This window comes from Ursus americanus, chromosome 33 (assembly GCF_024610735.1).
Source record: "Ursus americanus isolate L20-20 chromosome 33, mUrsAme1.1.p, whole genome shotgun sequence".
NCBI lineage: Eukaryota > Metazoa > Chordata > Mammalia > Carnivora > Ursidae > Ursus > Ursus americanus.
The window spans coordinates 23,111,417-23,124,235 of NC_142159.1; the positions used below are offsets into that span (position 1 = coordinate 23,111,417).

A 12,819-nucleotide genomic window follows, 5' to 3' on the forward strand; every position below is an offset into this window, starting at 1 on the left:
GGCCCTGCCGGCCCACTGAACCCCACTGCCCCTGGCTGGGGATGGCGACGGCGTCTTGGGGGGCCGCCGCCCAGCGCACCCACCCTGACCGCTCTGGCCAGCCCCACCCCAGGCTCTGCCCTCTGCTGTCCCCCTCTGGTGCCGCCGGAGGGACCCCTGCGAAGTTCAAGACCAAGTTAGAGACGGTGACCAGCGGTCACCAAGCTGAAGACCTGAATGGGGAGACCCCAAAGCACCCACCGAGGACCTGGGGTTTCCATTCACTGAGGAGAGGTGGTGGCCCAGCAGGTCAGACAGCAGGCAGCCGGGTCTCCGGCCACGTCCCACGGAGGCTGAGGGCTGGGACCAGGCCTCCAGCCCTCTGCTCATTTGTCTCAGGTCTGCCCTCCCGGCTCCCCGACTCAGGGGAGTCCTTGGCCCGGACAGGCTGGTAGCCCCAGCAGACTGAGAAGCCTGGCTGCTTCGGGGGCAGCAAGGAGGCCGGTGGGGGGGGGGGCGAACTCTCAATGCAGGATCTGCCTGGCTCTAGGGAGCACATGGTGGGGACAAGGGACCACAGGGATGTTATGGGAGATGATGAGCATCAAAGGTGACACCTGAGAGTCAGCCAGAGGGCTGCACACTCAGGAGGGTCAGGAAGAGCTGAGTCACCATCACCTGACGCCCTCATGGTGCCCTGGGCCATGGAGCCAGGAACGGGTCTGCAGCAGCGGGGAGGGGATTGGGCTCTGAGCCCCCAAAGGGGGCCTAGGCGGGAGAAGAAATGTCTTCTGAGACAAAACAGCCCCAGTGCCGAGTCTCTCACCCGTCGATCGGCGGCCTCCTCCTTCCCCAGGGGTGCTGGCGGGCGCCAGGCCGGGCGGTGGCGCGCGCACGGTGGTCAGCAGGCCGCCGCGCCCACAGGGGGACACGCCGCGCTGCGGGGCTCCGCCTCCACGGCCGCTCGCCCTGCACTGTGTCCCCACTTTGTATCTACACAAGGCACCTGCAGGTGGCCGTGCCCTCTGTCCCCACGCCTGGCCGCAGCGGGGGGGGGGGGTGGTTGAGGGCGCGGGGGCTCCTCAGAAGGAGGGTCGTGCGCTGTTTTTCTGGGCGCAGCTGAACGCTGTGTGAAGGTTAACGGAGACAGGGAGGGAGCGCAGGAGACGGGGGAGGAAGACAGAGCGAGACACACGCTCTCCTGGGAGCACATTCATCCATTTAAGGAAGGAGAGCTCATCACACTCAACACCAGGTCTATATACAGTAACATGAGGTCCCGTCTCCTCCTGCATCAGGATGTCGCCCTTCGGCACCGAGGACCGAACCCTCCAGCTCGCAGTGAGCAGCTCGCGAAACCGCCTCGGGAAAGGGACCGCCACCCGCCGGGCCCAAGAGCAGGGCGGCCCAGGCCGGCCCCCACCCGGCCCCCGCCCCCAGGGCGCACCTGGCACAGCCCTGGGGGCCCCGCCTCCGGGCACAGGGTACCACGAGCAGACAGGGAGCCAGAGGCAGGAATTAAATAGTGACAACTCGTATTTATTACAATTATATACAGTAGTATCTTATATTCTGAAACCTACACCTGACCACACAATGAACATGTGTTTCCGGGTGGGAAGGGAGACAGGGAGGCCCTGACGCCAGGCTCCTACGTGGGAGTGAGAACCGCGTCTCGCCACGGGGTTAGCTGAGTCACGACGCAGCAAGCGAGGAGGGCCGAAGTGCAGTATGATTTCATTTGTCTGGAAGGACGACAGGGCACGTGGGGCGGGGACAGTGCACGGGGGCAGCATCATCTGGACGAGACCCGGCTGTGGGGCCCTGGGAGGCCCCGGCTGGGAGAGAAGAGCACGGGGCCGTGGCTTCTGGAAACATGACAAGATGGCCCCCGGCCCCTTGTGAGGCCATGGCAGGACAGGAGGGAGGCGGGACGGCAGATACCACGCGGACGCAGCCCTTCCTCCACGGAGGAGCGGGAGCCAGGTAACGAAACTACCTCTTGTCATGCACGGTGTTGGGTTAGCTAAGAGGCTCAGCAGACACGCCCTGGACGAGACCTCTGTCCGGGAGCCGGGGCTCAGGGGCCCCCGCCTGACATGAGCACAAGGTCGAGGGCCCGTCTGGCTGGGGCGGAGCCGGGAAGTGGCGGCTGGGGCTGGCGTTCAGGCGAGGGGAGGCTGACGGCACAGAAGTGTGACCCCGCGCACAGGGCGCAGGCCCCCCAGAGGCCGCGACGGCTCTGCCCCGACCCGGCTCGAGGCCGCCCTCCCAGAGCCAGAGAAGAAGCCGGGCCCCTGCGCCCCGCCGGCCGAGGACCGCCCCAGGGCCTAGTCCCGCTCGTTCTCGTTGCTGGCGCCCTCTGGCCGGCGCAGCTTCTCCACCTGCTCGTTGATCTGCCCGTCCCCGCCCCGGCGGTCCTCCCTCTGCACCCCGAGGCGGTCTTCCTCGTCCACGTGGCTCACGTCCTCGTCCTCCTCGTCCTCCTCGTCCTCCCTCTTCTCCTCCTCGCCCTGCACCTCCATCCTCACCTGGCCCTTGACGTCCACCACCCCCTGGCCCTCCTCCTGGGGGCCCAGCAGGTGGTAGGTGGCCGTGGAGCCCTCGGGGCTGTGGCCCTCCTTCACGGGCGAGGACGACGTGGACTCGTTGCTGACGGGTGAGATGTCACTGCTGCTGTGGTGGCTGGCAGCAGCAGGGCTGGAGGGTGACGGGGACTTGACCGGGATCTGCCAAGACGGGATCTTCGGGGCCGAGGGGGACGGTGGGAACTGCCTCCTGACAGGGGGGACAAGAAGCAGGGTTGGTGCCAGTACCCCGGGGCCCTCCCTCAGCAGAGCCACACCCACCCCCCATCCGAAGCACTCAGCCCACCTCCCTCCCTGCCAGTCTCCCAGAAACAAGGCCTCTTGGCCGGTTGGAGGTTGGAGCAGCTGAGGTGGAAGCCAGGGGTGCCCTGTGCGGCTGCAGAGCGCCCCGCCCCGCCCCACTCGGGGTGCCTTCCAGGCCCTCCCTGCCGGGATCGGGCCTGCCATCCTTAGGTACCAGCCAGCTGGCCCCAGGGTCTGCCGCGTGCGGAAGCCCGCTCCCTCCTGGTCCCTCGCACCTGGGCGAGGGGGTGGTGAGGACGGGGAGCCGGCAGGGCACTGAGACTGAGCCACAGAACTGGGAACCCAAGCCACACGGCCTCGACTCCATCTACCTTGTCCACAGCCTGGACAGAAGTGGGAAGACCTGGCCACCAGTCGTGGGGTCAGAAACCTCACAACCAGAAGGGTAACACTGGTGCACTTTACTAGAAAACCTCTGAGCCCAACACTCGACAGGGAAGTCACTTCTCCACTCCCGTTTCCCGGCCTGGGCCCTGAGCCCTGAGCCCTGGGCCAGCAGCCAGCCTGGACCAAAGCCGATTCCAGGAGGGACCGGGGAGGTCAGGTCCACTTGGCAATGGTCGAGGACACACGGGCCCATCTCTTCCTGAGCCAACAGAACAAAGGCCTGCTCTCTCCCGGGAGGCCCACCGTCCACCAGCGCTGGTCCCGGGACAGCTCTTCCCCTCGGATCCCACAGCACAGTGTGCACGCAGCGAAAGCGGCCTGGATGCTAGCAGGAAATGCACGTTGCACTCTTCTTGGCTCCAACATTACCCAAATGCCTGCTCTCTGTCCCTCTGACCTCAAAGGCTCTTGTCTCTGAGGTTCAGAAACAAAGAATTTCTCCTAAGGACACACGTCTCTTAGGGCCGCATTCTTTTCTCCCGAGATCACCTACAAGTAGGTGGCTTGGAGAACTGGATCCCCTGGTTGGAGCCACAAGACCCCTGCAGCCCCCAATCTCTGACCCCAAGTGAAGGGCCACTTTGTGCCTTTGGACCGCCTCACAGAGCCCCCACTAAGCCCCGGAGAAATGAGAACGCAGGCAAGGTCAACCTGAAGCGCCCTGAGGTGAGGTGACCAACCGCCCCAATATCCATCCCAGGTTTTAAAAACAGGACAAGTCGGTCACCCTCCACTCAGGACTGCACTGGTGACACAGCCCCCCCTGTGGGGGCTCATGGAAGATGCTCTCACTGCAGAGGGACAGCAGGAGACCAGAGAAGCTAGGGGTGGGGGCGGCAGGCACTGTTTCTGTTCGCTGCCTCAAGTCGTAGAATCCTTCCAACCAAGGACTCCCTGGCCTTCTTCGAGAAACTTCTCTGGGACCAAACTGTCACCGAGAGGTCCCGTGTTGGGGCTCAGGATGGAGGGAGGAGGAGGCGGTGTCCCTGTCTGGAGGCCCCATTTCAGGTCCGGATGTTCCCCTTTGTTCCAGGGCCTGTGTTTTGGCTCCCGCTATCCCTGACCGGGTCTTGACAGGGTGAGAAACCATACTCGGGAACTCGGGGGCACTGCGGACTGTCCCCCCTGGAGTGGAGAGGGAGGGGGTCTCCCGTGGAGGGAAGGCAGAAGCTGCCAAGACTCCCGTACTCAGTGCCTGAGTCGCCCAGCTCCATCAGGGGAGGGACAGACAGGGGCCCCTCGGGGACATGCGCCCCTTCCCATGACACCTGGCTGGGCCCCAGGAGCTCTGGCTCCACAGTCCCAGGCTGGGGGCAGAACCACAGCCCACGCCTTCTCTCCTCCTACCGATTTAAAAGCAGCCCTTTCAAGGAGTTAATTTCCGACTTGAGTTCATTGATATTCTGAGACTCCAAGATCCAATTGGTAGACGTGGTGGCCTGAAAGTCAAAACACGGGAGAACAAGGATCAGCGTGGCATCTCCCTCCTGCCCCGTGGAGCTCAGATGGCCAGGGTGGCAGGAGGGGCTGTCATTTCCAGAGGACCCGGGGGCAAGTGCGGCACCCAGGGCCTGCTGTGTCCTGGCTGCCAGCCTGGAGATCCCTTGGGAAGGTTCTGCCACTGCCTGTTCAGGGGTCTGCCTCTTTCTGCTTCAGTGATGGCACCCTCAAAACAAACACGCCCCCAACTCTGGACATCTGACGAGAGTAAGCGATGGTGACATGCATTCAGGTAGTAAGAATGGAATTCCAACTCCGTAAAAGAACAGCCACACAAGAGCCCTTCCCCTTCAAGAGATGCAAACGGAAGTGTCTGCAGTAGGAAATGATCCACCGTCCGGCATGTACCCCGGGGGGGGGGCCGGGGGCCGGGGGGCCAAGACCATGCCCCGCGGGGTGCCGGGAGCACGCCCTCCGCTCTGTGGCCCTCCATTTCTGCCTGTGTTTGAAATGTCCCCTTAGAACTACACTCATCACCTAAGTGAATCCCACCCCCACACCAACTGCTTCACCGGAGCCCCTGTCCCTGCAGCGACAATCCCACCACACGCAGGAGGGAACCCTGGGGCTGAGACTGGCCACAGCCACAACCCACGCCGGACAGGCCTACCTTGGTTTGCTGCACTTCGCAGACACTGGGTTTTTTGGTTTTGTTGGTTTTTGTTTTGTTTTTAATACAAAGTGAAGCTGTGGCAATGCTGTCCCGACCAAGTCCGTCGGTGCCCTTTTCCCAACACCGTTGGCTCGCTTTGTCTGTGTCACGTTTCGGCAATCCTCGCGATATTTTAAAACTTTTCATTATTATTATATTTGTTATAGTGATCTATGATCAGTGAATATGACTCACTGAAAGCTCTTATGATGGTTAGCAATTTTTAGCAATAAAGTATTTTTAAATTAGGGTATGCACATTTTTTTGGCATAATGATATTACACCCTTAAGAGACTATAGTGTAAACATTACTTTCATACGCACTGGGTAACTAAAAAAATAATCTGACTTGCTCCATTGTGATACTGGCTTTCCTGTGGTGGTCTGGAAGCAGACCCTCAGTATCTCTGAGGTGTGCCTGTGCTGGAGGGCCAGGGAGACCGCTGAGCACCTGCCCGGCCTGGCACCCCCCCCCCCCCAATCTCAAGCAGGCCCAGAGGGCAGGCTTCGCCTCGGGAGCACTTCCCACGCTGCTGGGCAGCCTGCGGCTCCCGCCGCCGCCAGGTCAGGCCCCCAGGCGGCACCCCGCTATCTGCAAAGCCACGACAACGTGGGCCACGCCATCTGTCCACAGCCACTGCTCTGGGATGATTCTGAAAGCTCAGCAGAGAGGAAGAAGCTGTCCTAGGACTTAACGCTATTTCTTTCCCTGAAGACAGCCCACAGGAGAAACTGCCACAACCCCTCGGACACATGCCATCCTTGACCATTTTCCAAATAAACTTCAGAGAACTACACCTTTCTTTGGCAAATCTTGTTGGGACAGACGGAGAAGAGGAAAGTCCAAATGGTGGTCCCCCAAGTGGTAGTTGGTGGTGGCCAAGTGGCCTGTGAAGTGTTTATGGGCCAATTCCAGGTGTGACAGGCCCGGTGTGTGGGCCTGGATCCACCAGGCTGGAGGCCACCTCCACGTGGCTTCGAGAGCGAGGATTAGTCGTGCAAGGCCCCAGCTTCCCTACCCTGGCCTGACCCAGAAAACCGGAACCATAAGTTCAGGAGAACGTGGGGAGGCCCAGGGTGGCAGAGGGGAGGGGCTCCAGATGTTCCCGCCAGCCTGGCGGGGGGCCTCTGACCTGGGGTGGGGGCCCCACTCAGGCGAGCACTCCTCTACAGGGAGAAGCCCTGCAGAGGGGCTGGAGGTCTTGGAGGGAGTGCATGCAACCCCCCTGCAAGCACCAGTCGCCCGCACACACATCCCCTCGGGGTCCTCACTCCAGACCACCAGACAGCACAGATCCAGGAGCCACTGTTCTGGCTTCTCGGAGACCCTGAAAGCCACAGCAGCCCATTAACAAGGGAGCAATTTCCACTCGCCGGCCTACAAGGGACTCAAATTTCCAAACGCATATGGTGCCAGATGCCAGGATTTAGAAATAAAATCTGACATCTGGGGCTTTTTAGCCAGTCTCTTTAAAAAACAGTTGTAGAAAACTCCCAGCCTTCAGTTTTATGTAGGTTTTTTAATTACTTAACGCTCTTCTTTTTAATTTTTTACAGAGCTGCAGTAGGAGCTTGGAAGCCAGATATAAAAACTTACATCACAGCTGAGAAAACACAGCTCTGAATCGCTGGTTTATGGGGTAACCAAAGTCTTCATGCATTTGGGTTTAGACACCACACCAGTGAGCCCTGCTCCAGTACAGAAGAGAGAATGAAAAGGGGCTAGGGATGGCGGGGGGGGGGGGGGTGCAGAGAGGGTGCAGGAGGGACCATCAGGGAAGCGAGCACGAGGAGCTCACAGACACAGCTCTTAGCCGCCAAGCACAATCTCCAGCCCCCTCCCCTCTTAAAATGCAACATGTGGTCTTAATCTTAATGCTTAAGGTCTGCAAACAGTTTTCCAATTTCCGGAATGGCTTCTGGCCATTGGCAGGCCACCACTCCCAAAGATAATAGAGGAGAGCAGGGCGGGGGCCAGAACCCGGCCCTCCCGGCTGCTTTACGGGCCGCCCGCCCACGGGGAGCACGCACCGCACGGTGGCTAGAGGTGGCCACAGGCAGCCACAGCCATCTGAGGAGGAAGTACAGGCAGCGCCGGGGGGGGGGGCGGTTATCCAAGAAGGGGATTCTTGGGGACCCTCTTCACAGGAGGCACCCCAGATTCCATCGGAAATGGAAAGATTCCTGTTTCCCTTGGTTTTACAAATGCAGAAGATTTGAGCGGGGGCTCCCATCTGGTTCTGCGCTGGGTGGGGCTTCTCCTGGGAGAGCCACTCAGAGAAGATTCCTTTACTGTACGGGCTGTGTGGAAGCAACCAGAAAGCAGCATGGGGAAGGGGATGGAGTGGGGAGCACAGCAGACGTCCTGGAGCCCCTGGACCACTGTCTCCAGGGCTGGGTCTGTCCAAGACAGTGCCCCGCGGAATGACCCTGTCACGCACCCACAGACCCAGGCCAGCATCCTGCCGTCCTGGGAGCCGACGGGAGCCGGGCATTGTTCTAAGCGCGTACAGGCAACGAAGGAGCCGGGATTGCAGTTTCATTTTACAGATGAGGAAACGAAGACTCACAGAGGTTAAGTAACTGGCCTGTGCTCACAAGCTAGCCGGTGACAGACGCAGATTTTGGGTCTGATCCTAGGATCTCATACTGGCCAAGACAGCTCAGATGTGGGAAGTGAGGCATGGTACCTGCCCCTGGCGCCCCTTCACGGGTCACCTGACTTCCCAAGAGCTGGGTGCAGAGAACCTGCCCACTGTAGCAGACTTCACCCAGTGCCTCGGCACACTCCCCCTACTTCCCTGTCCCCTGGACTCACTCTTGGTCATGCTCTGACCTGTGACCTAACATGCTCGTGAAGACCATCCTGTGTCTACACCAACCACGTCCAGAGCTCGGGTGTGTGCTGCCACGGGAGGGCCACAGGCAAGGGGCTGCTTCTCCTCCGTCCTGCTAGGAGGGGACACAGAGACGGTGACTGCCTCCTTTCTCTGCGGAGGGTAGTGTGGGCCCCTGTCGTGTAACGGACATGAGAAAAGACAGTCGGCCCCGCCCCCATGGAACGGAATGCAGTGAACTAGGCACAAAGGCCCCAAGCGGAGCCCCGAGCAGGGCAGATCTGGATCTGGAGGGGGTCAGGGACAAGTACCTTGGCTGAAGCCAGTTCGTGGGCGAGCTCCTGGACCTTCTGCTGCTGCTGGATCAGCAGCTCCTGGACGGAGGCTAAAGTCATCTGTAACTGAGTCACTGGGAGGAGAAAGCAGTCGCATCTCTGTTAAATGATACACACAGATTCTTCCCCTCTCCGTCCACACACCTACAGCTGCCGCATCTCACCGATCTGCAGACACCCCCCACCCCCAATGCATGTGATTTATCTGCGCTCTGGGCCATCTACCTGCACCGCGTCTAACCTAGCAGTCCCACTCCATCTTCCCATTGTGCACTTGTCCGTGGTCAACAGTGTATCCGTTCGAAACCTCTCCCCTCCAATTACATGTGCTTATGATTTGCTCGGCTCTCCCGACTTCGGTACCGTCTAGGTCCCTCATCTCAGCCCCTCCCTGTGTCCTTGTGGAACTCTTGGACTCTCCCATGCTCGCAGAAACACATCTCAGGCCCGCGGTCCTGGGACCTGTTCGTTCAAGACTACAAATCGGGCTCCGCTGCCGCTCCTCCCCGCCCTCCACACCCAGTCCCGAGGCTGCCAGTGTGCGCCCGGGTCACAGTGTCACAGGACCATGTTGGAGCCACGGGCCCCAGCGTCAGCCTCCCCGGGGGCCAACGCACCGCAGCGTTTCCGGTGGCTCTGCAAACACACCCCAGGGGGGACAGACTCCTGCCTGGGACAGTGGCTCTGGAGCTTGCCTGAGTTTCTAGATTCAGAGCCTCCGTCTAGTAAACAAGTTTATAAAGAGGAAAAGCCACCTCTAGTGCGACAGGTCCCAGCTAATCTGGGCCATCGGTGGGGCGCCGGGTAATGAACGCCAGCCCCGTGGAGTCGATGACAGAGGAGGTGGCTGGGGTCCCCGGAGCCGCAGTAATTACAGCCTTTCTTGACCCTGTGTTGGATTCTTAGAGGGAAGGGGGAAAAAATCACTGAAAACCCCCCTGAAAACCTCACAGAAGCAGAAATTAAAAATGAACTTTACAGCCCTTAGAAAGGCTGTCATTTTATTCCCCTTATTAATATTCTGAGGTTGGGAGCCTTTCCGTAAAAACATAATTAATTGAGGCCGCGCCGACAGTAAACAAGCAATTTCAAATTAAACCGAAATGACGGCGGCTTCATTTGCAAATGTGAACAGATTCTCAGAGCAGATAAATGAAGTCACCACATAAAGTGGAGACAGAGGGGGAGGGGCAGGGCAGAGAAGGGGCTGCTCACGAAGGCTCGAAGGGGCGACTTGATGGAGTCATTAATCTTTACCTGTCTGTGCCACGCTGCCACTCAGCTCCGAGAGACTCGCCTCCATCCTCTCCAGGTGCTTCCTGTCCTCTCGGCCCCCCATGATGAGCGGGAGCAGGTATCTCTACAAGGAGCGGGGCGGGCGGGAGCAGCGGGCACAACCTGGGGTCATTCTCCAGCCATCGCTCAAATTCTGCCCACCCACTTTCTCTCTGTCCCCTCTGGGTTTCGGAAACCCGACGCAAACCCCAGAAATGAGATACTTGAAAGTTACGAGGCTGATTAAGATCCTGCACAAGGACATGGACCAGGAAGTAGGGACAAGTTAAAGTCAATTCGGTCTATTTTTGCTCCTTTTATTTAATTATCTCAATGATGCTATGTATATTTCTGTAAAAAAATATTTAAAATTCTGCTTTAAAAGTTGTAAGCTAAACATGTAGAAGGTGACACTACTGGTGGCCTCCAGGGAGGAGCGGGAGGGACGCCTTCCACTGGACACTTTTCTGATCCTTTCAACATTTCGATCCGCGTGAATGAATCACCATTCAGAGACGAAGCAGTAAAATAAAATAAACAAAAAAATTATTTGAGAAACCAGATGAAAGTCCTCAGATTTCTGGGTCTTTGGTCCTTTTCCTAGGGAATAATACACGGTATTCCAAGGCCATCCAAAGAGGTCACACCTCAAGTTTTTTCTAAACTAAGCCTCAGAACCAGCATCCTCCGGGTAAGAGTCAAATGCAGTCAGATTCCTCCAGACACAAGGGCAGAAGGGAGAGGAAGGGGCAGAACCTGAAGAAACTGACCCTGGCGAGAAGGAAGCAGATGCCAAGGGGCAACCAAACATGGCAGCCCAGAATTCGAGAAGCCCAGGGAAGGATGAGGGGCTTGGAATATTCAGGAAGAAGGCAAGTGCAGTGTACCTGGTAACTGGCTGCCTGCTTTGAGGTGGGAAGGGGTGGAAGGTGGGCAGCAGGGCAGCCGCTGGAAGGGCTGGGTGACAGAACACATGTGCTGCACTCCAGAAGCTCGGAACTTGGAGCCTCTTGTGTTAGAAGCGTGAGCCCATCTCCAGCGTTAATGGGGGCGGGGGGCACTGGAGGCAGCACAGGCTGGCAAGTGTGGTAACAGGCAGGTGGGACCAAAGCACTTGGCTTCCTACTCCCTTTGGGGCCCAGATGGGAAAAAAGATAGCAACTTCTCCATTAAGGGTTCTGTACTGGGGAAGGAGAAGGAGGTCTTTCACAAGGCGTTTGCGGGAGAACTCACTTCAGGAGCGACTCCGGAGTGAAGATCATTATTTAGCAAACACACAGAAGCATTTCCTATTTTGCAAAGTGCTTTTCAACCCATGTGAGTTATTACCCACAACTGAGCTGAAACTCATCAAATGTAGCCTTACGTTCGGGGTTGAAAGTTTCCTGAGTATGAAAGTCAAGGGATTCTTACACGTGTAACAAACGAAAACTTCTATTTCTGAGATCAGAAAAGCCAAGGGAAGGAGCACATACACTCTCCCAGCCTAAATCGTTACATATTTATAAAACAAGGTGATGACTCTTCTTTTTTTTTACATTTGAAGAAACTAAAGAAATTCTCATCACCACTGCCACTGATCTTTCAACGTCTCTTTTATTTTTTAAGGCAGAGTAAAGATCAGAGCTTCATGGGAAAAACCGATGCTATCTCTGCTTTGCTCCAACAGGAGCTATGCCCACGTCCCGCAGACCACAGCTGTCCGAGGGCAGTCACGTGACGATTAGCTATCATTTGGTAGGGCTGGGGCATTATTTTGAGAATTCCATCGCCGCATTTTGTTCTTCTTGGTGACTGTATACAGTTAGCGACTGGAAATGGGCTCTCGGCACACAGGGTAAGGGAAGGGCATCGGGTCAGGGGGAGAAGTCCCAGGACCTAAACATTTTGCTTCTGGATTTCTGACATGGAAATTTCCAAATCCAAGAAGAGACGTTCCACTGAAAAAATCATACCCTGTTACAACTCTGTCACTAGCTTTTGCATGAAGTCAAAAATTAAGAATCCCAGGGCACAATGTTTAAACATGTTTCATGTGCTGAAAGTTACAAACAGTGAGTCTGGGTATTCATTCAGACCTAAGGGGTGGAGCTGCAAGTGGCATGGGGAGGAAAGAGGCCTTCTTTCCAGGACCAAGAGAGAGTAAGTCCTCTGGCCACTGTTTTGCCTTTTGTCTCTGGGGCCTACCCTGGCTCTGAAACTTCCAGATAAGACTCGCTTGCTTCAAATCAAAGTCAGCATCTGGTAGTTCGTATCTGGTTAGTATTTGGTATCAAGGAAGTATGTGCTCATTTCATGCCTGCAGTTCTGTTAGAAGCAACCAAGACGGGGATCCTGAGGGTCGGCTATGAAGTTTGGGGAAAAAATTCTAGATTTACGTGGATGCCAACACGGTATGTAGGAAACAAAAGCAGAGCCCATAAATAAGATGATACTGAGATTCTCAAAGCCAGTTCCAAATACTCAAGTAGAATAACAGCATCGAAAGTACTTCCTGTGTGCCAGGCACATAGCACTTTCCAAAGGAGCTTCACGACAACCTTGTGAGGTAGGTACTATTGTCCCCATTTTACAGATGGGACCGCTGAACTCCTGGCAAGTGGCAAAGCTGGGACGCAACACAGCAGCTGGGCTCCAGTGTCCCTGCTCTCAAGCGCCTTGTCAGTCTGTCTCTCATGTCTCTGTCTCAATGTCCCGACTACTCAGCATATGCCGGGCACTGTCCTAAATACCCGACATGGCCTGTTGATGGACGGGCCCCACGGTCACCCTGCACAGCAGGGACTCTGAGGAGAGAAGCCCAGTGTAGCAGATGAGCAGGGTCTGAGGTGGCCAAGGGCAGCCATCCAGGGGGCAGGCAGGATGGAGATTGAACCAGATGCCCCCCTACAGAAAACGTGCATGATCATGCGTACGCTCTGCCTCCACACACACCCCTCAGCCATCGCGCTCCAGGGCTGGGA

The 12,819-nt window shown here is 57.3% G+C and overlaps 1 protein-coding gene across 5 annotated transcripts in view; it reads right to left on the reverse strand.

The window, feature by feature from the left end:
* Window positions 1-1,497: 1,497 nt before the first annotated feature.
* The window catches only part of PEX14 (peroxisomal biogenesis factor 14), a 133,579-nt gene continuing 122,257 nt past the window's right edge, over window positions 1,498-12,819 (reverse strand). For 4 of the 5 annotated variants that reach the window (XM_045776886.2, XM_045776887.2, XM_045776885.2 and 1 more), the window contains 4 exons: window positions 9,839-9,941; window positions 8,558-8,655; window positions 4,605-4,696; window positions 1,498-2,757 (listed from right to left, as the gene is read on the reverse strand). In XM_045776886.2, coding sequence (XP_045632842.1) covers window positions 2,310-2,757; window positions 4,605-4,696; window positions 8,558-8,655; window positions 9,839-9,941 — 741 coding nt within the window. In that variant the 3' untranslated portion in view covers window positions 1,498-2,309. The remainder of the gene's footprint in view (window positions 2,758-4,604; window positions 4,697-8,557; window positions 8,656-9,838; window positions 9,942-12,819) is intronic. The other variant, XM_087858733.1, reaches the window with a different exon arrangement.